At 41.1% G+C, this 24,807-nt stretch overlaps 1 protein-coding gene across 6 annotated transcripts in view; it reads right to left on the bottom strand.

Moving 5' to 3' along the window:
- vath (Vacuolar proton pump subunit H) overlaps window positions 1-24,807 on the bottom strand; it is a 98,097-nt gene that overhangs the window by 22,745 nt on the left and 50,545 nt on the right. For all 6 annotated transcript variants that reach the window (NM_001140003.1, XM_045693604.1, XM_045693601.1 and 3 more), the window contains 4 exon segments: window positions 6,845-6,970; window positions 7,735-7,913; window positions 12,103-12,295; window positions 15,851-15,948. In NM_001140003.1, coding sequence (NP_001133475.1) covers window positions 6,845-6,970; window positions 7,735-7,913; window positions 12,103-12,295; window positions 15,851-15,948 — 596 coding nt within the window.

Below are 24,807 nucleotides of genomic sequence, written 5' to 3' on the forward strand. Positions count from 1 at the left end.
ATTTAAACTGATGACAACAACAACAAAAAACTAAAATCTGATACCTTATCACACCAATAACTAACATACCTTATCACACTAACCTTAACATCAGATACCTCATCACACTAACCTTAACATCAGATACCTCATCACACTAACAACTAACATCAGATACCTCATCACACTAACAACTAACATCAGATACATCACACTAACAACTAACCCTAATATCAGATACCTCATCACACTAACAACTAACCATAAAATCAGATACCTCATCACACTAACAACTAACCCTAACATCAGATACCTCATCACACTAACAACTAACCCTAACATCAGATACCTCATCACACTAACAACTAACCCTAACATCAGATACCTCATCACACTAACAACTAACCCTAACATCAGATACCTCATCACACTAACATCAGATACCTCATCACACTAACATCTAACATCAGATACCTTATCACACTAACATCAGATACCTTATTACACTAACTAACCATAATATCAGATACCTCACACTAACAACTAACATCAGATACAGTTGAAGTCTGAAGTCTACATTTACATTTACATTACATTTAAGTCATTTAGCAGACGCTCTTATCCAGAGCGACTTACAAATTGGTGCATTCACCTTATGATATCCAGTGGAACAACCACTTTACAATAGTGCATCTAAATCTTTTAAGGGGGGGGGGAGGGGGGGTTAGAAGGATTACTTTATCCTATCCTAGGTATTCCTTAAAGAGGTGGGGTTTCAGGTGTCTCCGGAAGGTGGTGATTGACTCCGCTGTCCTGGCGTCGTTTACATACACTTAGGTTGGAGTCATTAAAACTCTTTTTTCAACCACTCCACAAATTTCTTGTTAACAAACTATAGTTTTCGCAAGTCGGTTAGGACATCTACTTTGTGCATGACACAAGTAATTTTTCCAGCAATTGTTTACAGACAGATTATTTCACTTATAATTCACTGTATCACAATTCCAGTGGGTCAGAAGTTTACATACACTAAATTGACTGTGCCTTTAAACAGCTTGTAAAATTCCAGGAAATGATGTCATGGCTTTAGAAGATTCTGATAGGTTAATTGACATAATTTGAGTCAATTGGCGGTGTACCTGTGGATGTATTTCAATGCCTACCTTCAAACTCAGCGCCTCTTTGCTTGACATCATGGGAAAATCAAAATAAATCAGCCAAGACCTCAAAAAATTGTAGACCTCCACAAGTCTGGTTCATCCTTGGGAGCAATGTCCAAATGGCTGAAGGTACCACGTTAATCTGTACAAAATAGTATGCAAGTATAAACACCATGGGACCACGCATCCATCATACTGCTCAGGAAGGAGACACATTCTGTCTCCTAGAGATTAACTTAATTTGGTGTGAAAAGTGCAAATATAATCCCAGAACAGCAGCAAAGGACCTTGTGAAGATGCTGGAGGAAACAGGTACAAAAGTATCTATATCCACAGTAAAACAAGTCCTATATCGACATAACCTGAAAGGCCGCTCAGGAAGGAAGAAGACACTGCTCCAAAACAGCCATAATAAAAGCCAGACTACGGTTTGCAACTGTACATGGGGACAAAGATCGTACTTTTTGGAGAAATGTCCTCTGGTCTGATGAAACAAAAATAGAACTGTTTGGCCATAATGACCATTGTTATGTTTGGAGGAAAAAGGGGGAGGCTTGCAAGCCGAAGAATACCATCCCAACCGTGAAGCATGGGGGTGGCAGCATCATGTTGTCTAGGTGCTTTGCTGCAGGAGGGACTGGTGCACTCACAAAATAGATGGCATCTTGAGGGAGGAAAATTATGTGGATATATTGAAGCAACATCTCAAGACATCAGTCAGGAAGTTAAAGCTTGGTCGCAAATGGGTCTTCCAAATGGACAATGATCCCAAGCATACTTCCAACGTTGTGGCAAAATGGCTTAAGGACAACAAAGTCAAGGTATTGGAGTGGCCATCACAAAGCCCTGACCTCAATCCTATAGAAAATTTGTGGGTAGAACTGAAAAAGAGTGTGCGAGCAAGGAGGCCGTCAAACCTGACTCAGTTACACCAGCTCTGTCAGGAGAAATGGGCCAAAATTCACCCAACATATTGTGGGAAGCTTGTGGAAGGCTACTCGAAATGTTTGACCCAAGTTAAACAATTTAAAGGCAATACTACCAAATACTAATTGTGTGTATGTACACTTCTGACCCACTGGGAATGTGATTAAAGAAATAAAAGCTGAAATAAATCCTTCTCTCTACTATTATTATGACATTACACATTCTTAAAATAAAGTGGTGATCCTAACTGACCTCAGACAGGGATTTTTTACTAGGATTAAATGTCAGGAATTGTGAAAAACTGAGTTTAAATGTATTTGGCGAAGGTGTATGTAAACTTCCGACTTCCGACAACTGTACTTTATCCCACTAACTACTAACCCAAACATCAGATCCCTTATCACAATAACAACTAACATCAGATACCTCATCACACTAACAACTAACCCTAATATCAGATACCTCATCACACTAACCTTAACATCAGATACCTCATCACACTACAACTATCCCTAACATCAGATACCTCATCACACTAACAACTAACATCAGATACCTCATCACACTAACAACTAACCCTAATATCAGATACCTCATCACACTAACAACTAACATCATATACCTCATCACACTAACAACTAACCCTAACATCAGATACCTCATCACACTAACAACTAACCCTAACATCAGATACCTCATCACACTAACAACTAACCCTAATATCAGCTACATTATTGCCAGCTGTCCCTGCCAGCTGTTCCGGAGCCGTTACTGTCAGCTCACAGTGCTGCTGAATAGAATACATTACATTGTATAGATCGATATATAACTGCTACATTGTGGATAAAGAGTTACCTGTCTAACAGAACACAGAGGGTGTTCTTTAACCTGTTAGGGCTAGGGGGCAGTATTGACACGGCTGGATAAAAAACATACCCGATTTAATCTGGTTACCACTCCTACCCAGTAACTAGAATATGCATATACTTATTACATATGGATAGAAAACACCCTACATTTTCTAAAACTGTTTGAATGGTGTCTGTGAGTATAACAGAACTCAAATGGCAGGTCAAAACCTGAGAGATTCCTTTACAGGAAGTGGCCTGTCTGACCATTTCTTGAACTTCTTTTCCATCTCTATCATTTACTAAGGATCTCTGCTCTAACGTGACACTTCCCACGTCGTCCATAGGCGCTCAGAGCCCGGGAAAAAACAGAATGTCGTCATTCCAGCCCCAGGCTGAAACACATTATCGCCTTTCTCAAGTGGCCGATCAAGGGACACTGGGCTTATGCGCGTGACCCCGACCGCCCCCGCCTTTGCGATTTTTTCCTCTGTTTGCCGAAAAGGAGATTCCCTGTCGGAATATTATCGCTTTTCTACGAGAAAAATGTCGTAAAAATTGATTTTAAACAGCGGTTGACATGCTTCGAAGTACGGTAATGGAATATTTAGAATTTTATTGTCACGAATTGCGCCATGCGCGCGACACTTCTTTACTATTTCGGATAGTGTCTGGAACGCATGAACAAAACGCCGCTATTCGGATATAACGATGGATTATTTTGGACCAAACCAACATTTGTTATTGAAGTAGCAGTCCTGGGTGTGCATTCTGACGAAGACAACAAAAGGTAATCAAACTTTTATAATAGTAAATATGATTATGGTGAGTGCTAAACTTGCCGGGTGTCTAAATAGCGAGCCCGTGATGCCTGGGCTATGTACTTAGAATATTGCAAAATGTGCTTTCACCAAAAAGCTATTTTAAAATTGGACATATCGAGTGCATAGAGGAGGTCTGTATCTATAATTCTTAAAATAATTGTTATGCTTTTTGTGAACGTTTATCGTGAGTAATTTAGTAAAATGTTAGCGAATTCCCCGGAAGTTTGCGGGGGGTATGCTAGTTCTGAACGTCACATGCTAATGTAAAAAGCTGGTTTTTGATATAAATATGAACTTGATTGAACAAAACATGCATGTATTGTATAACATAATGTCCTAGGGTTGTCATCTGATGAAGATCATCAAAGGTGAGTGCTGCATTTAGCTGTCTTCTGGGTTTTGGTGACAAGCGTCCCACCTAGCCCATAGAGGTTAATGGAAGCCTCTCCAACATAATCCAGGTCGAAACAGGAATTCCCCAGGGTAGCTGTCTAGGCCCATTACTTTTTTCAATCTTTACTAATGAATTGCCAGAGTTTCTATGTATGTGGATGACTCAATGCTATACATGTCAGCTACTACAGCGACTGAAATGACTGCAACACTTAAGAAAGAGCTGCAGTTAGTTTCGGAGTGGGTGGCAAGGAATAAGTTAGTCCTAAATATTTCAAAAACTAAAAGCATTGTATTTGGGACAAATCATTCACTAAACCCTAAACCTCAACTAAATCTTGTAATAAATCATGTGGAAATTGAGCAATTTGAGGTGACTAAACGTCCTGGAGTTACCCTGGATTGTAAACTGTCATGGTGAAAACATATTGATACAACAGTAGCTAGGATCGGGAGAAGTCTGTCCATAATAAAGCACTGCTCTGCCTTCTTAACAACACTATCAACAAGGCAGGTCCTACAGGCCCAAGTTTCTACCTTCTAAACAACACTATCAACAAGGCAGGTCCTACAGGCCCTAGTTTCTACCTTCTTAACAGCACTATCAACAAGGCAGGTCCTACATGCCCTAGTTTCTACCTTCTTAACAACACTATCAACAAGGCAGGTCCTACAAGCCCTAGTTTCTGCCTTCTTAACAACACTATCAACAAGGCAGGTCCTACAGGTCCTAGTTTTGTCACAGCTTGACTACTGTTCAGTCGTGTGGACAGGTGCCACAAAAAAGGACTTAGTAAAATTACAATTGGTTCAGAACAGGGCAGCACGGCTGGCCTTTGGATGTACACAGAGAGCTAATATTAATAATATGCATGTCAATCTCTCCTGGCTGAATGTAGAGGAGAGATTGACTTCATCACTGCTTGTATTTATGAGAGGTATTGACATGTTGAATGCACCAATCTGTCTGTCAAAACTACTGGCACACAGCTCGGACACCCATGCATACCCCACAAGACATGCCACCAGAGGTCTCTTCACAGTCCCTAAGTCCATAACAGACTATGGGAGGCACACAGTACTACATAGAGCCATGACTAAATGGAACTCTATTCCACATCAAGTACCTGATGCAGCAGTAGAATCAGATTTAAAAACAGATTAAAAAAACACCTTATGGAACAGCGGGGACTGTGAAGCAACACAAACTTAGGCGCACAAACACACACACACACACACACACACACACACACACACACACACACACACACACACACACACACACACACACACACACACACACACACACACACACACACACACACAGATTTTGTACTGTATATATGTGGTAGTGGTGGAGTAGGGGCCTAAGGGCACACAGTCTGAATGTATTGTAATGTTTTTAAAATTGTATAAACTGCCTTAATTTTGCTGGAACCCAGGAAGAGTAGCTGCATGAACTAATGGGAAACTGCCGAGCAGTTGCCATACCAGGCAGTGATGCAACCGGTCAGGATGCTCTCGATGGTGCAGCTGTAGAACTTTTTGAGGATCTGTGGACCTATGCCAAATTTGGTCAGTCTCCTGAGGGTGAAAAGGTTTTGTCATGCCCTCTTCACAACTGTCTTGGTATGTTTGGACCTTGATAGTTTGTTGGTGATGTGGACACCAAGGAACTTGAAACTCTCAGCCTGCTCCACTACAGCCCTTTGATGTTAATGCAGGCCTGTTCGGCCCGCCTTTTCCTGTACTCCACGATCACCTCCTTTGTCTTGAGGGAGAGGTTGTTGTCCTGGCACCACACTGCCAGTTCTCTGACCTCCTCCCTATAGGCTGTCTCATCGTTGTCGGTGATCAGGCCTACCACGGTTGTGTCATCAGCAAACTTAATGATGGTGTTGGAGTGGTGTTTGGCCACGCAGTCTTGGGTTAACAGGGAGTACAGGAGGGGACTAAGTACACAACCCTGAGGGGCCCTCCATTTTGACATGTGTAACTTTTTAGCCTATATGGTTGTTAGAAATCCATCTAAAATACCTTAAAACAACATATCCACTAATCAGGGCCATCATGCACCACACAAATCTGTAGGGGTGCAAAGTATGTGTAGTTCTGCGTTAACACAACCCCTAATTTTAACTTGCTGCTTAGAAGGTGATGGGGCATCATATTGTGTTAGCTTTCTGCCGTGTTTGAGAAGTCAAAGCCCTTTGGATCAGTTATCTGTACAGCTGCCACTGCTATCTTCATTTCCTTGAATTTGTTCTCAGCCTTTCAGCTCCTCCCCCCTCTTCCTGCAGAGCAGGCAGGCCCGTTGCCGTAGCGACTCCACAAAGACACAGTGTGTAGACATGCTGCTGTCAAACGTTGTTCATTTGCACAATGTCTCTCGTTCACATTTGTTTGAAAATTTCCAAATTCACCAAAAATAACATTACCTATGTATAACTTTATGAGCTGAATAGCCTGTCTTTGCAATTAGTTTATTTTCGTTTGCGCTTATTAGCATATTTAGCTAGCAGCCTCCATGGAAATTCGTTATTACTTGTGCTAATTTTGTTAGCATTCCGGTAATAAACGCCCAAGTGGGCTTTTTTGGCGCCGCCTTGTGTACTAAGCTGGTAATATAAAAAATCCCGGGGTGAGAGAAGGCTGGTATGATGATATGAACATTTGTATCCCGCCCAAACCTAGTGAACACTAGGTGTCTTACTTGAGGAGTTCGTAGTTCTTCTCGTTGAGGCGGACGGCATTCTCACGCCAGAACTTCTCTGACTTGTGGACCGGGCTCCACTCCAGGCGACCGGACTTCAGCTCCGAACTGTATTCATCAAACGAACTGAGAGGGAGAGAGAGACAGAGAGAGAGGGAGGGAGACAGGGAGAGAGACAGAAGGAGGGAGACAAAGAGAGAGAGACAAAGAGAGAGAGACAGAGAGAGAGAGAGAGACAGAGAGACAGAGACAGAGAGAGGGAGGGAGGGAGGGAGAGAGATACAGACAAAGGCAGACAGACAGACAGAGAGAGAGAGGGGGAGACAGAGAGAGGGGGAGACAGAGAGAGGGGAACAAGCTTATAAAACAAGTGAAGTAAACAAATTAGCAGCAGTACTTTGTTGAAGGACTGTCACAGTCTGACAGAGTCTTAGTGCATAAATTTACTCTGGCTATCTACTCCGATTTCAGAGCACTCTCGTCTGAGTGTGCCAGAGCGCAGAATAACTGACGAATTTACGAACGTTCAACACCTGTTGGTGTCAGTTAGCATTGGCAAAAAAGTGTAATGAAATTGTTGACAGCAGCACAGTTACAGTCACCAACGCTCTGGATAACCAGCTCTGCTGGGGCGAGTAAAATGATCACAGTGAGGTGTTCTCTCATTTGTGTCTGGAAGTAGCTAGCAAGCTAGCCAACGTTAGCCAGTTAGCTTGGGTGCTTGACTGCCGTTGTGAGGTCAGAACGCTCGAATCAACCCTATTTTACAAATTTACGAACGCCCAGAGCACTCCGGCACTCCAGATTGAATTTCCGAACACACCCTTAATATAGAGCGATGTTGACCGTATCAGTCTGTCAGGGTGTTAACTGGGTTAGAGGTCACAAACCTGAGGTCCTGAACGCTCTCCCCTAGACTCTCCAGCAGGAACTTCAGGTCTTCAGTGATGTCCTCGTCATCATACTTCTGCTGGTCCAGATTCTCCAGCTGCTTCAGAACCTTGCACTGTATCATGGCCAGGGCATACTCCTGATGGGTCTCCCTCTCCACTGACTTCTCCAACAGGTTCTATAATAATAATAATAGACATACTGAGGGTCTCCCACTCCACTGACTTCTCCAACAGGTTCTATAATAATAATAATAATAATAATAATAATAATTATCATGGCCAGGGCATACTCCTGATGGGTCTCCCACTCCACTGACTTCTCCAACAGGTTCTATAATTACATTTACATTACATTTTAGTCATTTAGCAGACGCTCTTATCCAGAGCGACTTACAGTAGTGAATGCATACATTTCATAAAAAAATTGTAAATCATTTTTCCCCCCGTAATGGCCCACAACCCTGGCGTTGCAAACACCATGCTCTACCAACTGAGCCACACGGGACACTAGACAGCTAGCCTACCATTAGACACTAATGCACAGCCAATCCATCCAACAAGTATACGTTAAGGACAGTAGGCCTATAACGTGACTCTCAGATGAGGTTAAAATTCAGTTAGAAGCATTCGATTTTGCAATGGCATAGGCCTACATTATTTTGGATTTGTGTGCCCTTGAGAACTTTTCACGCTGAAACATAATGAAATGTTACGCAGTAGAGGTCGACCGATTCTGATTTTTCAGCGCCTATACCGATTATTGGAGGACCAAAAAAAGCCGATACCGATCAATCGGACGATTGAAAAATTTTTGGGGAAAAGATATATATATATATATATATATATATATATATATATATATATATATATATATATATATACATACATACACACACACACACAATTACAACAATACTGAATGAACACATTTTAACTTAATATAATACATCAATAAAATCAATTTAGTATCAAATAAATAATGAAACATGTTGAATTTGGTTTAAATAATGAAAAAACAGTGTTGGAGAAGAAAGTAAAAGTGCAATATGTGCCATGTAAAAAAGCTGATGTTTAAGTTCCTTGCTCAGAACATGAGAACATATGAAAGCTGGTGGTTCCTTTTAACTATGAGTCTTCAATATTACCAGGTAAGAAGTTTTAGGTTGTAGTTATTATAGGACTATTTCTCTCTATACCACTTGTATTTCATATACCTTTGACTATTGGATGTTCTAATAGGTACTTTAGTATTGCCAGCCTAATCTCGGGAGTTGATAGGCTTGAAGTCATAAACAGCGCAATGCTTGAAGCACAGCGAAGAGCTGCTGGCAAATGCACGAAAGTGCTGTTTGAATGAATGCTTATGAGCCTGCTGCTGCCTACCACCGCTCAGTCAGACTGCTCTATCAAATCATAGACTTAATTATAAAAACACACAGAAATACGAGCCTTAGGTCATTAATATGGTCAAATCCGGAAACAAAACGTTTATTCTTTCAGTGAAATACAGAACCATTACGTATTTTATCTAACGGGTGGCATCCATGAGTCTAAATATTGCTGTTACATTACACAACCTTCAACATTATGTCATAATTATGTACAATTCTGGCAAATTAATTACGGTCTTTGTTAGGAAGAAATGGTCTTCACATAGTTCGCAACGAGCCAGGCGGCCCAAACTGCTGCATATACCCTGACTCTGCTTGCACAGAACGCAAGAAAAGTGACACAATTTCCCTAGTTAAAAGAAATTAATGTTAGCAGGCAATATTAACTAAATATGCAGGTTTAAAAAGATATACTTGTGTATTGATTTTAAGAAAGGCATTGATGTTTATGGTTAGGTACATTGGTGCAACGACAGCTTGTTAAATCACCCGTTTGGTGAAGTAGGCTGTGATTCAAGGACAAATTAACAGGCACCGCATCGATTATATACAACGCAGGACAAGCTAGATAAACTAGTAATATCATCAACCATGTGTAGTTAACTAGCGATTATGTTAAGATTCATTGTTTTTATATGATAAGTTTAATGCTAGCTAGCACCTTACCATGGCTCCTTGCAACACTCGCATAACAGGTAGTCAGCCTGCCACGCAGTCTCCTCATGGAGTGCAATGCAATCGGACATAATCGGTGTCCAAAAATGCAGATTACGGATTGTTATGGAAACTTGAAATCGCCCCTAATTAAATCGGCCATTCCGATTAACCGGTCGACCTCTATTACGCAGGCATAGTTACACTGTTACATAGTGCATTTTCCCGGATCTCCAAGATCCATGATTCGTACAGGGTTTAAGTATGTTTATTTCAAAGTTCAAGTAAATTGTTAAAAGCTTAATAATGACATAACACTGTGATAAATGTAAGGGAAGAAAGGTAGTGTTTTATGTCACGATATGTGAAGACTAAGCATTAACTCATGAATTATGGACTTTCCAGGCTACAAAAGACATCAATTTGTCTGCAAGACATCAATTAATGTAGGCCTAATCAATGGCTGAATGTCATTGGGCATACTTTTTGGTGTTTTGTAAGAGATGTCTATTTCTATTCTTCAAATGGCGTGAGTAGGCTGGCTATACAAGCAGTTTGGATGATGGAATGTTGGAGTGGACGAACACGCACAGGTAGCCTACTTTTTGAAGTGATTTATTTGACAATCAGATGAAAATATCATGACTGGCTGTGTTCATGCCACTTTAAAAAGGTAATATTTTTTATTTAAATGACGTCTATTATTAAATTCATAAATAGAGACCCCCCCCCGGATGTCATTGCGTAATTCGCACACTGCCCAAATGGATCCAATCAAAAAGGGATAGTTAGGCCGAGGCCTGTTGCCTTCCTGTAGCATACATTAGGTAATTCTAGCAACATTGAAGAATACAAACATGGTGGTGCTAGCACAGACAGTACAATGAGACATATTTCACAGGATGTATAAACGTGAAGCATCCAGTTGGCGGTTCTACTCAGGCGGTTCTACTCACTGCCAAATATGATAGTGAGAGGAAGCCCACTGGCAGGCAGTGGATTTTGGCCAACATTCTGCAAATTCTCATCAATTAAACATTTGATCTCAATAAAGTTCTGTTTCAAAAAACTATAATCTGTTATAAACAGAGTGGACTATGTATTATAGACTTTACCCTTTGCAAAATAGTTTTTTACATGTTTTTTTAAAGCAAGCTGTTTAGGAGCACAAACGCAAATTGAGTTATTGTAAACGCGCACTTCACAGTAGGCGTTCGCTAACGGAAATATGTAGATCCATACTAGAACGCGCCAATGGGATATTGCTAGCGAGTGCTTGGCTCTGCCAACCATGACTCATTTGTCCCATTGGAAACAACAACCTGTGGTCTATCTTGGTTAAGTTATAAAAAATCTTTGGTGCAAGTGCAGTATTCAAGCCTCTGTCATAGTCAGTTGATCACATCCGTGCAGGACAATTAGGTCACTGCAGACAGAGAAAAGTGAATCAAAGTATGAGAAGTCCCTAGCAGCCAACAATCAAAAATTGTAATTGATTGAAATACAAAAGGCAATGTATATTTGACTCTTACTTATAATAATAATAATAATAATAATAATAAATATCATGGCCAGGGCATACTCCTGATGGGTCTCCCTCTCCACTGAGTTCTCCAACAGGTTCTATAATAATAATAATAATAATAATAATAATTATCATGGCCAGGGAATACAGGGTGCTGATACTGGGGCCACCAACAGGGTGCTGATACTGGGGCCACCAACAGGGTGCTGATGCTGGGGCCACCAACAGGGTGCTGGTGCTGGGGCCACCAACAGGGCGCTGGTGCTGGGGCCACCAACAGGGCGCTGGTGCTGGGGCCACCAACAGGGCGCTGGTGCTGGGGCCACCAACAGGGCGCTGATGCTGGGGCCACCAACAGGGCGCTGATACTGGGGCCACCAACAGGGCGCTGATACTGGGGCCACCAACAGGGCGCTGATACTGGGGCCACCAACAGGGCGCTGATACTGGGGCCACCAACAGGGCGCTGATACTGGGGCCACCAACAGGGCGCTGATACTGGGGCCACCAACAGGGCGCTGATACTGGGGCCACCAACAGGGCGCTGATACTGGGGCCACCAACAGGGCGCTGATACTGGGGCCACCAACAGGGTGCTGATACTGGAATGGGACTAAATTGTGTGGTTAACTGTACAAGACTGTGTGTGTTGGGGCCATGGACAGTGGATGGTGAATTCATTATCTGACAGAGTCCTGCAGGATGTCAGACAGGGATAACTACACAACTAGCTAGTGTAACCACCTACCTACCTACCTACCTACCTACCGACCGTAACTAACTAACAGTACGTACCCTGAAGGCAGCCAGTATGATGCGCGTGACCTTCTCCTTGATAGACTCCTGCAGGATATCAGACAGGGCCGGCACCACGTTGTAACGACGTAGCTGCTCACAGAGCTGAGAGCTGAAGGCCAGCAGCCACATACAGAACACCATCTGGTACTGCAGCTGGAAACCACACTTGTTACTGAGCACAGCCGTGATGCTAGAGGGAGGAGAGAGAACAGGGTCAGGGGTTAGAAACACACAGAACCCCATCTGGTACAGGAAAGCACACTTGTTGCTGAGTGATGCTAGAGGGAGGAGAGAGAACAGGGTCAGGGGTTAGAAACACACAGAACCCCATCTGGTACAGGAAACCACACTTATTGCTGAGTGATGCTAGAGGGAGGAGAGAGAACGGGGTCAGGTGGTACAGGGGATAGAAACACACAGAACACCATCTGGTACAGGAAACCACACTTGTTGATCACCGTAGTTTTTTGGTGCATCATGGTTTTATTGCATGGTTTTGGTTATGGAGTTTATAGCTTGAGTTACAGATAACAGCAGTGGTTTGGCTAACTTCATCTTGTAGTGTAGTCAAGCAGGTTAAAGCACTGGACCACTCCAACCACACTAATGATAAAAGGATAACAGATAGAAGGTAGTGGTAATAGCAGTATGCAGTGATTGTAACAATGCTAACAGATAAATACATTATTTAGTATTCAGAGACTAGTAGTAATAGTATTAGATGTAGTAATAGTATCCAGACACTAGTAGTAATGATATTAGATGTAGTAATAGTACCCAGAGACTAGTAGTAATAGTGGTAGTAATAGTATCCAGAGACTAGTAGTAATAGTATTAGATGTAGTAATACTACCCAGAGACTAGTAGTAATAGTATTAGATGTAGTAATAGTATCCAGACACTAGTAGTAATAGTATTAGATGTAGTAATAGTATCCAGACACTAGTAGTAATAGTATTAGATGTAGTAATAGTACCCAGAGACTAGTAGTAATAGTGGTAGTAATAGCATCCAGACACTAGTAGTAATAGTATTAGATGTAGTAATAGTATCCAGACACTAGTAGTAATAGTATTAGATGTAGTAATAGTACCCAGAGACAAGTAGTAATAGTATTATATGTAATAATAGTACCCAGAGACTAGTAGTAATGATATTAGATGTAGTAATAGTACCCAGAGGCTAGTAGTAATAGTATTAGATGTAGTAATAGTACCCAGAGGCTAGTAGTAATAGTATTAGATGTAGTAATAGTACCCAGAGACTAGTAGTAATGATATTAGATGTAGTATTAGTACCCAGAGGCTAGTATTATTAGATGTAGTAATAGTATCCAGAGACTAGTAGTAATAGTGGTAGTAATAGTACCCAGAGGCTAGTAGTAATAGTGGTAGTAATAGTACCCAGAGACTAGTAGTAATAGTATTAGATGTAGTAATAGTACCCAGACACTAGTAGTAATAGTGGTAGTAATAGTACCCAGAGGCTAGTAGTAATAGTGGTAGTAATAGTACCCAGAGGCTAGTAGTAATAGTGGTAGTAATAGTACCCAGAGACTAGTAGTAATAGTATTAGATGTAGTAATAGTACCCAGAGACTAGTAGTAATGATATTAGATGTAGTAATAGTATCCAGACACTAGTAGTAACGATATTAGATGTAGTAATAGTATCCAGAGGCTAGTAGTAATAGTATTAGATGTAGTAATAGTATCCAGACACTAGTAGTAATATTACCCAGAGACTAGTAGTAATAGTATTAGATGTAGTAATAGTATCCAGAGGCTAGTAGTAATAGTATTAGATGTAGTAATAGTACCCAGACACTAGTAGTAATGATATTAGATGTAGTAATAGTACCCAGAGACTAGTAGTAATAGTATTAGATGTAGTAATAGTACCCAGAGACTAGTAGTAATATTATTAGATGTAGTAATAGTACCCAGACGCTAGTAGTAATAGTATTAGATGTAGTAATAGTACCCAGACACTAGTAGTAATAGTATTAGATGTAGTAATAGTACCCAGAGACTAGTAGTAATAGTATTAGATGTAGTAATAGTACCCAGACACTAGTAGTAATGATATTAGATGTAGTAATAGTACACAGAGACTAGTAGTAATGATATTAGATGTAGTAATAGTACCCAGACACTAGTAGTAATGATATTAGACGTAGTAATAGCACCCAGAGGCTAGTAGTAATGATATTAGATGTAGTAATAGTATCCAGAGGCTAGTAGTAATAGTATTAGATGTAGCAATAGTACCCAGACACTAGTAGTAATGATATTAGATGTAGTAATAGTACCCAGATACTAGTAGTAATGATATTAGATGTAGTAATAGTACCCAGAGACTAGTAGTAATGATATTAGATGTAGTAATAGTATCCAGAGGCTAGTAGTAATAGTATTAGATGTAGTAATAGTACCCAGACACTAGTAGTAATAGTATTAGATGTAGTAATAGTACCCAGACACTAGTAGTAATGATATTAGATGTAGTAATAGTACACAGAGACTAGTAGTAATGATATTAGATGTAGTAATAGTACCCAGAGGCTAATAGTATTAGATGTAGTAATAGTACCCAGAGACTAGTAGTAATAGTGGTAGTAATAGTATCCAGACACTAGTAGTAATAGTATTAGATGTAGTAATAGTACCCAGAGACTAGTAGTAATGATATTAGATGTAGTAATAGTACCCAGAGACTAGTAGTAATAGTATTAGATGTAGTAATAGTACCCAGAGACTAGTAGTAATAGTATTAGATGTAGTAATAGTACCCAGAGACTAGTAGTAATAGTATTAGATGTAGTAATAGTACCCAGACACTAGTAGTAATGATATTAGATGTAGCAATAGTACCCAGAGACAAGTAGTAATAGTATTAGACGTAGTAAAAGCATCCAGACACTAGAAGTAATGATATTAGATGTAGTAATAGTATCCAGAGGCTAGTAGTAATAGTGGTAGTAATAGTATCCAAAGACTAGTAGTAATAGTATTAGATGTAGTAATAGTACCCAGAGACTAGTAGTATTAGATGTAGTAATAGTACCCAGAGACTAGTAGTAATAGTATTAGATGTAGTAATAGTATCCAGACACTAGTAGTAATAGTATTAGATGTAGTAATAGTATCCAGAGACTAGTAGTAATAGTATTAGATGTAGTAATAGTATCCAGAGACTAGTAGTAATAGTATTAGATGTAGTAATAGTATACAGACACTAGTAGTAATAGTATTAAATATAGTAATAGTACCAGAGACTAGTAGTAATAGTATTAGATGTAGTAATAGTATTAGAAGTAGTAATAGTATCCAGATACTAGTAGTAATAGTATTAGATGTAGTAATAGTATCCAGACACTAGTCGTAATAGTATTAAATGTAGTAATAGTATTAGAAGTAGTAATAGTACCCAGAGACAATTAGTAATAGTATTAGATGTAGTAATAGTATCCAGGCACTAGTAGTAATAGTATTAAATGTAGTAATAGTATTAGAAGTAGTAATAGTACCCAGAGACTAGTAGTAATAGTATTAGATGTAGTAATAGTATCGACACTAGTAGTAATAGTATTAAATATAGTAATAGTATTAGAAGTAGTAATAGTACCCAGAGACTAGTAGTAATAGTATTAGATGTAGTAATAGTATCCAGTAACTCACCATTTGTTAATAATACTATAAAAGATATAAGGTAATAGTAGGTAGTAGCAGTATCCAAAGACTCACCAGTTGACCCCGTCAGCCTCCACCCAGGCAAATCTGTACTCATTGACCCTCAGCATCAGATGGAGGCAGCCAGCCACACACTGCACATACTGGGAGCTCTGGAGGGGGGAAGAAAGCGCGCACACACACACAAAGTCTGGTCAGGGAAATGGGAAGGGATTCGGAATGACCTGGACATCCATTCTGAAACATTTGTGGTCAACATCACCATCCTCAATCAATCATTACCTATATAGGCCTTTTAACAAAAACATTAGTCACAGTAAGTGCTCAACAGTAACTGGGAAGAGCGAGCAAAGAGCAAGGGAAGAGAGCGGGAAAAGGCAGCAGCAGCAGTAGTAGTAGTAGTAGTAGCAGCAGTAGTAGTAGTAGCAGTAGCAGCAGTAGTACCAGTAATAGTAGCAGGAGTAGCAGTAGTAGTAGTAGCACTACCAGTAGTACCAGTAATTGTAGCAGCAGTAGCACTAGCAGCAGTAGTACCACTAATAGCAGTAGTACCAGTAATAGCAGTAGTACCAGTAATAGTAGCAGCAGCAGTAATAGTAGCAGCAGCAGTAGTAGTAGCAGCAGTAGTAGTAGTAGCAGCAGTAGCAGCAGTAGTACCAGTAATAGTAGCAGCAGTAGTACCAGTAATAGTAGCAGCAGTAGCAGTAGTACCAGTAGTAATACCAGTAGTAGTAGTAGTAGTAGTAGTAGTAGTAGTAGTAGTAGTACCAGTAATAGTAGCAGCAGTAGTAATAGTAGCAGTAGTACCAGTAATAGTAGCAGCAGTAGCACTAGCAGCAGTAGTAATAGTAGCAGTAGTACCAGTAATAGTAGCAGCAGTAGCACTAGCAGCAGTAGTAGCAGCAGTACCAGTAATAGTAGTAGTAGCAGTAGTAGTAGTAGTAGTAGTAGTAGTAATAGTAGCAGCAGTAGCACTAGCAGCAGAAATAGCAGCAGTACCAGTAATAGTAGTAGTAATAGTAGTAGTAGTTGTAATAGTAGCATTAGTAGTAGTAGTAGCAGCAGCAGCAGCAGTAGTACCAGTCATAGTAGCAGCAGTAGTAATAGTAGCAGTAGTACCAGTAATAGTAGCAGCAGTAGCACTAGCAGCAGCAGCAGTACCAGTAATAGTAGTAGTAGTAGTAGCAGTAGTAGTAGCAGCAGTACCAGTAATAATTGTAATAGTAGTAGCAGTAGTAGCAGCATGTTACGGATACAGGTATCCAGTGTGTGTGTATTTCTTTTCTCTCCTTCTCCCCTCACAGGTGGCAATCATCATTCCCCAATCAGTCACCAATCAGTCGCTAATCACAAGACACCTGCTCCTTTTCCATCACCCAATCACATCCCCTTTCTCTTGGTTTAAAAACCCTGTCAGTTGTTTTCTCTGGAGGTCAATCTCTGTGGCTCATTCGCTCTTTGTAAGTTCGATCTCTCTTTTGTTTTTGCACCTACATGTCACTTTGTCCGGTATCCTGTGAGTATTGTTGTGGTGCATGTTTGATGGTGGGAAAAGGGGGTACCAAGACAAGTCGCCCATGGGCATACACTACCCGTAGGAATACTTTGTCTAAGTACCCTTGTTAGAACTGGGTGGACCACCCACTGTATTTTTGGTTAGTTAGTTTGCTGTATTGAAGTAGGCTAGTTTAGGGGTGTTTTTGGATTGTTTCTTTCCTTGGGTCCAGCTCAGCCCCTCTTCCCACACCCCTTTACCATGTGTCTTAAAATAAACCATTAGTGTTTGACAGTAGATTTATGTTGTCTGTGGTTTTTGTTCTCACTGTTCCTTTTCACTGTTATAATTTGCATGAGTTATGTTACAGGTCTCGTTTCCATCCCCCCCCTTAGACTGCAGGGCCAAAGGAATTCGTAACATAAGTGGGGGCTCATCCGGGATCTGTCTTTACTGACGCCCATGCCGCTCGTGCAACTTATTGTAGTGGTTAGTTCCGTGTTGAGCGTCATAGCTGATGTAGCATTAGTGTTTGCTATTTGTTGGCTCTTGTGTAGTACATTTTACATTTTAGTCATTTAGCAGACGCTCTTATCCAGAGCGACTTACAGTAGTGAATGCATACATTTCATTAGTCGTTCAAAATGGCTACATTTGAGTTGAAATCCATTTTTGGATAAACCTTCGTGGGAGGTCGTTGATTTAACCTGTTGGGGATAGGGGGCAGTATTTGCACGGCCGGATAAAAAACGTACCCGATTTTTAATCTGGTTACTACTCCTGCCCACTAGAATATGCATATAATTGTTTGATTTGGATAGAAAACACCCTAAAGTTTCTAAAACTGTTTGAATGGTGTCTGAGTATAACAGAACTCATATGGCAGGCCAAAACCTGAGAAGAATCCAAACAGGAAGCGCCCTCTCTGACCATTTCTTGGCCTTTGTCATCTCTATCCAAAACACAGGATCTCTGCTGTAACGTGACATTTTCTAAGGCTCCCATAGGCTCTCAGAAGGCGCCAGAACGTTGAATGATGACTCTGCAGTTACTGTCTGAAAAACAGTAGCGCATTTGGTTAGTGGTCGATCTGAGAACAATGAGACGGTTGTGCGCATGCACGTCAAGAGTCCATTTTACTTTCTCAGTCTTTGAACGAAAACAACGACTCCCGGTCGGAATATTATTGCTATTTTACGAGAAATCGCTTACATTTATTTTAAACACAGTTTGACATGCTTCGAAGTAGGGTAATGGAATATTTTGATTTTTTTTTGTCACGAAACGCGCCGGGCGCGTCACCCTTCGTTACCCTTCGGATAGTGTCTTGAACGCACGAACAAAACGCCGCTATTTGGATATAACTATGGATTATTTGGAACCAAACCAACATTTGTTGTTGAAGTAGAAGACCTGGGAGTGCATTCTGACGAAGAACAGCAAAGGTAATCCAATTTTTGTTATAGTAAATCTTAGTTTGGTGAGTACCAAACTTGGTGGGTGTCAAAATAGCCCGGCCATCACAGGCTAGCTATCTACTCAGAATATTGCAAGATGTGCTTTCACCCAAAAGCTATTTTAAAATCGGACACCGCGATTGCATAAAGGAGTTCTGTATCTATAATTCTTAAAATAATTGTTATGTTTTTGTGAACGTTTATCCCGAGTAATTTAGTAAATTCACCGGAAGTGTTCGGTGGGAATGCTAGTCACATGCTAATGTAAAAAGCTGTTTTTTGACATAAATATGAACTTGATTGAACAAAACATGCATGTATTGTATAACAAATGTCCTAGGAGTGTCATCTGATGAAGATCAAAGGTTAGTGCTGCATTTAGTTTTGGTTTTTGTGACATTATATGCTAGCTTGAAAAATGGGTGTCTGATTATTTCTGGCTGGGTACTCTGCTGACATAATCTAATGTTTTGCTTTCGTTGTAAAGCCTTTTTGAAATCGGACAGTGTGGTTAGATTAACCTCTCTAGGGTCGGCGGGACGAAATCGTCCCACCTACGTAACAGCCAGTGGAATCCTGTGGCGCGTTATTCAAATACCTTAGAAATGCTATTACTTCAATTTCTCAAACATATGACTATTTTACACCATTTTAAAGACAAGACTCTCGTTAATCTAACCACACTGTCCGATTTCAAAAAGGCTTTACAACGAAAGCAAAACATTAGATTATGTCAGCAGAGTACCCAGCCAGAAATAATCAGACACCCATTTTTCAAGCTATGGGCTTAGGCGCGTGCCCGCTTCGACCGAATGCTTTCTTTTCCTTTGTCTGTTTATCTAAACGCAGATTCCCGGTCGGAATATTATCGCTTTTTTATGAGAAATTGCATAAAAATTTATTTTAAACAGCGGTTGACATGCTTCGAAGTACGGTAATGGGATATTTAGAATTATTTTGTCACGAATTGCGCCATGCTCGTCACCCTTATTTACCCTTTAGGATAGTGTCTAGAACGCACGAACAAAACGCCGCTGTTTGGATATAACGATGGATTATTTTGGACCAAACCAACATTTGTTATTGAAGTAGAAGTCCTGGGAGTGCATTCTGACGAAGACAACAAAGGTAAGAACATTTTTCTTATAGTAAATCTGACTTTGGTGAGTGCTAAACCTGCTGGGTGTCTAAATAGCTAGCCCTGTGATGCCGGGCTATCTACTGAGAATATTGCAAAATGTGCTTTCACCGAAAAGCTATTTTAAAATCGGACATATCGAGTGCATAGAGGAGTTCTGTATCTATAATTCTTAAAATAATTGTTATGCTTTTTGTGAACGTTTATCGTGAGTAATTTAGTAAATTCACCGGCAGTGTTCGGTGGGAATGCTAGTCACATGCTAATGTAAAAAGCTGGTTTTTGATATAAATATGAACTTGATGGAACAAAACATGCATGTATTGTATAACATAATGTCCTAGGGTTGTCATCTGATGAAGATCATCAAAGGTTAGTGCTACATTTAGCTGTGGTTTGGGTTTATGTGACATTATATGCTAGCTTGAAAAATGGGTCTGATTATTTCTGGCTCGGTACTCTGCTGACATAATCTAATGTTTTGCTTTCGTTGTAAAGCCTTTTTGAAATCGGACAGTGTGGTTAGATTAACGAGAGTTATCTTTAAAATGGTGTAAAATAGTCATATTTTTTGAAAAATTGAAGTAATAGCATATCTAAGGATTTGAATAACGCGCCACAGGATTCAACTGGCTGAGTAGGTGGGACGCAAGCCCATAGAGGTTAAGCAACTGGTGTTAAATGATGTTGGAAGAACAAGTGCTTGTATTACCGCTGCCTGAGCCTACTACCCCTGTAGGGTATGTTGCTGCTCCTGTAAGCCCGTTGGTGTCTGAGGGCGAGGCTAAAGCTCCAGCCACATTGTCCTGTTTTTATCCACTCTCCCCACTGTCAACCGGTGATGCCAGGAGGGATGTCCGTTCAATACAGTTCCAACTGGCGGTGGAAGAGAGCCCAAATTAGGCGAGAGAATCTCCAGTTGGAGATGTGTAACATTGAGGCAGAAAGAGACCAGTGGCAGTTGGAGTTCAAAATACACCAGATGGAACAGAGACAGCGAGGCTAGCCTTCGTTTCTGCTGTACCTGTTAGTGAGACGTCCTCACCAGCTGTAGCTTCCAACACTTGACATTAGTAGGCAGATTGCCTTGGTACCTTTGTTCAGAGAGTCAGAGGTTGACTCCTATTGTGTTTTTGAACGTATAGCCGTAGCATTGAAATGGCCTGAAGAGGTATGGTGCCTATTACTTCAGTGTAAATTAACTGGTAAAGGCCAAGAGGTTTTGTCAGCGCTACCTCTTGAAGACAGTTTGAATTATGAAGTGGTCAAAGCTACTGTTCTTCGCGCCTATGAGCTTGTGCCTGAGGCATACCGACAGAGATTTAGGTCTCATAGAAAGTCTTCTAGTAAGACTTATGGGGAATTTGCTAGAGACAAGGGAAATCTGTTTTGATAAATGACATGCTGCTAGCAAGGTAACTGATTTCGACTCTCTCTGGGAGTTTCTTGTTGGAAGAGTTTAAAAATTGCGTACCCGAACGTATTGTTTACCTAAACGAATAGAAGGTATCCTCCTTGTTGGCAGACGAGTTTGTGTTGACGCACAAGAGTGTGTTTTCGGCTCATACTGAAAGTAGAGCCACTGAATTGCCTACTTTTAGTCCTACTCTGCCAGCAGTATATCAAGCACACCAGAAAAATTAGCGTTCCTGTTTCTATTGCCATAAAGTGGGACATGATTAATGACTGCTTCCTGCTAAAACACAAACAAGGGATGCCTATTCGTGCCAAGCCAATAGGTGTTGGGCTAATTCGTACGGTTGTGAGGTCTGAAACGAAAACAGGTGCCTCAGGGTAAATGTAGTTTGAAAGTCCCAGACCGCAGTTATGAACCTTTCATTTGAGGGGTTTGTGTCCCTAACGAATGACGAAGCATCTCAGCGTCCGGTTAAAATCCTTAGAGAAACTGGTGCGGCGCAGTCGTTTATATATCGTTTATATTGTCTGTGTTGCCCTTATCCGAAAATACCTACTGTTAGTTCAGGGTATTGAAATGGGTTTTGTGCCATTGCACTTTGTGAATGTACACTGAGTTAATCAGTGGAATATTCAGAGTGAGGGTACGTCCTATGTTGCCAGTAAAAGGTGTGACCTTTATAATGGGTAACGATATTTCTGGAGGAAATGTAGTACCCGTATTGGATAAAAGTGACCACTCTCTCTCTCCAATGAGCTAGCACAGAGTTATCCACATGTGTTCCCCGCTTGTGCTGTCACTCGTGCTCAGGCACAACAAGTGGGTGACGTGATAGATTTGTCGAACACTGTTCTGTTCAGAGTTTGCTCAAGAAGATGGGTTGTGTGCTACCTCAGATGCTGATCACCTCTGACAAACAGCCCAGGGAAGAATCGAAGTATGTTGAACTTATTGCTGATGCAATACAGTTACCAGTCACTCGTGAGCAGCTGATTGCTAACCAAAAGATTGACAACAGGCTTGCTAAATGTTTTTCTAGTGTTGTCTCATTGGAAGAGGTGAAGCAGAACGTGGCTTACTTCATTGATGGTAATCTCCTCATGCGTAAATGGACATCCCATGTTGACGCGGGCGGAGATTGGAATGCTGTTTACCAAATAGTGATTCCAACAGCCTTTCGACAAAATGTGTTATCCCTTGCTCGTGGTCCGGTCATTTAAGAATCACCAAGACTCATGATCGGGTCCTTCGACATTTCTTTTGGCCAGGTTTAAAACAAGATGTGGCTCAGTTCTGTCGGACATGCCACACATGTCAGATAACAGGAAAACCAAATTGGGTTATTCCTGCCGCTCCTCTTCGTCCCATACCGGTCATAGGTGAACATGTGTTGGACCGTTAACAAAGACAAAATCGGGTAACCAGTTTATTAACGATTATGTGTATGGCAACAAGAGACCCCGACGCCATTCCTCTGAGAAGGATTACAGCTCCGGTGGTGAGTAAAGCCTTAATTAAATTCTTCACAACATTCGGGTTACCTAAGGTAGTACAAACTGATCAAGGTACAAATTTCCTATCAAAGCTCTTCTAGCAGGTGTTAAAATCCTTGTCCATTACGCACCGGGTCAAGCGCATAGCACCCAGAGTCTCAGGGTGCGCTTGAACATTGGCATCAGACACTGAAGTCTATGCTACGTAAATACTGTTTGGAATCTGAGAAAGATTGGGATGAGGGAGTTCCTCTAGTTTGCTGCTCGTGAAACTGTACAGGAGTCCCTAGGGTTCAGCATGGCTAAACTAGTGTTTGGTCACACAGTGAGAGGACCAATGAAAGTCCTTAAAGAACAGTTTTTGTCCCAAGAGTTGTGTACGGGAGAAGAGAATGTGTTGGACTATGTTAGTCGCTTTCGTGAGCGCCTACACCAAGCCTGTGCTCTCGCTAAGGAAGCTCTGGCTTCCTCACAGAGGCGTATGAAAGGACACTATGATAAACAGGCTGTTTCTCGTCCACTACAGCCAGGTGACCAAGTACTGGTGTTATTGCCTCTTCCAGGATCTTCACTGTCAGCTCGTTTCTCTGGTCCTTATTTAATTGGAAAGAAGTTAAGTGAAACTGATGTGCTTCAAACGCCTGATAGAAAACGCAAATCTCGTGTGTGTGTGTGTGTGTGCCACATTAACATGTTGAAAGCATACCACACACGACCCATCAAACAGGTAGATAGTTCAAAAACAGTGGAAGGTACTGCGGTCTCCTCTGCTTCTACTGCTATGATAGTGGACTGTCATATTGATGATGATGATGATGGATTAGAGTTGCGCAATCCTCAGCAGCAGTGCGTTAGATTGCCCAACTCAGAAATGCTGATGTCTCTCCAGTCAGGTCTGGTTCATTTAACGGACGGACAGGCCGACAATAGTGAGGCTACCACAGTTTTCCACGTCTCTTTAATGACGTTCCTACTCGCACAAATGTGTTGGAACATGACATTAATGTTGGAAATGCTGCCCCTATCAAGCAACACCCATATCGTGTCAATGCTTCTAAGAGGAAGATAATGAAGTGAGATATTTGTTGGAGAATGACCTGGCTATGCCAAGTTCAAGCCCTTGGAGTTCTCCTTGCATTCTGGTACCTAACCCTGATGGTACGTCCAGGTTATGTACGGATTATCGAAAGGTAAATTCTGTCACAATGCCAGATTCGTTCCCGTTACCCAGACTGGACGACTGTATCGACACTGTTGGTGCTGCTACTTATGTAACAAAGTTGGACCTCTTAAAAGGTTACTGGCAGGTTCCATTAACCTCACGTGCTTCTGAGATTTGCCTTTATGACCCCAGACAACTTCCTACAATACTGTCATGGCTTTTGGGATGCGGAACGCACCAGCCACTTTCCAACGACTGGTTAACGCCGTATTATCTGCCGTTCCCAATTGTAGTGCATACCTTGATGATCTAGTGGTTTATTCGTCTGAGTGGTCAGATCATGTTAAATCTCTAAGGGTAGTATGTGAACGTTTGGCAGCTGCTTCTCTAACCCTGAACTTGGCAAAGTGCGAGTTTGGGAAGGCTACTGTTACCTATCTTGGCAAAGAGGTCGGCCATGGGCAGGTGCGCCCTGTTGATGCCAAGGTCTTGGCTATCACTGCATTCCCCGCACCTACCAGCAGATGAGAGCTATGCCACTTTTTAGGGATGGTTGGCTACTACCGTAGTTTCTGTAAACTTCTCTGCGGTAGTTGCTCCCTTGACCGATTTGCTCAGTCCAGCAAGATCATTTGAGTGGTCCCCGGATTGTAAGGTAGCTTTTGATACTGCTAAAACACTCTTATGTAATACCCCTGTACTTGCTGCTCCAGAATTTGAACAACCGTTTAAACTTGAGGTAGATGCTAGTGCCAGAGGTGATGGTGCTGTTCTACTGCAGCAGGACAAGAGTGGAGTGGATCATCCTATGTTATTTTCACAAAAATTTAAATGTCAGGCAAACTATAC

This window comes from Salmo salar, chromosome ssa14 (assembly GCF_905237065.1).
Source record: "Salmo salar chromosome ssa14, Ssal_v3.1, whole genome shotgun sequence".
Taxonomy (NCBI): domain Eukaryota; kingdom Metazoa; phylum Chordata; class Actinopteri; order Salmoniformes; family Salmonidae; genus Salmo; species Salmo salar.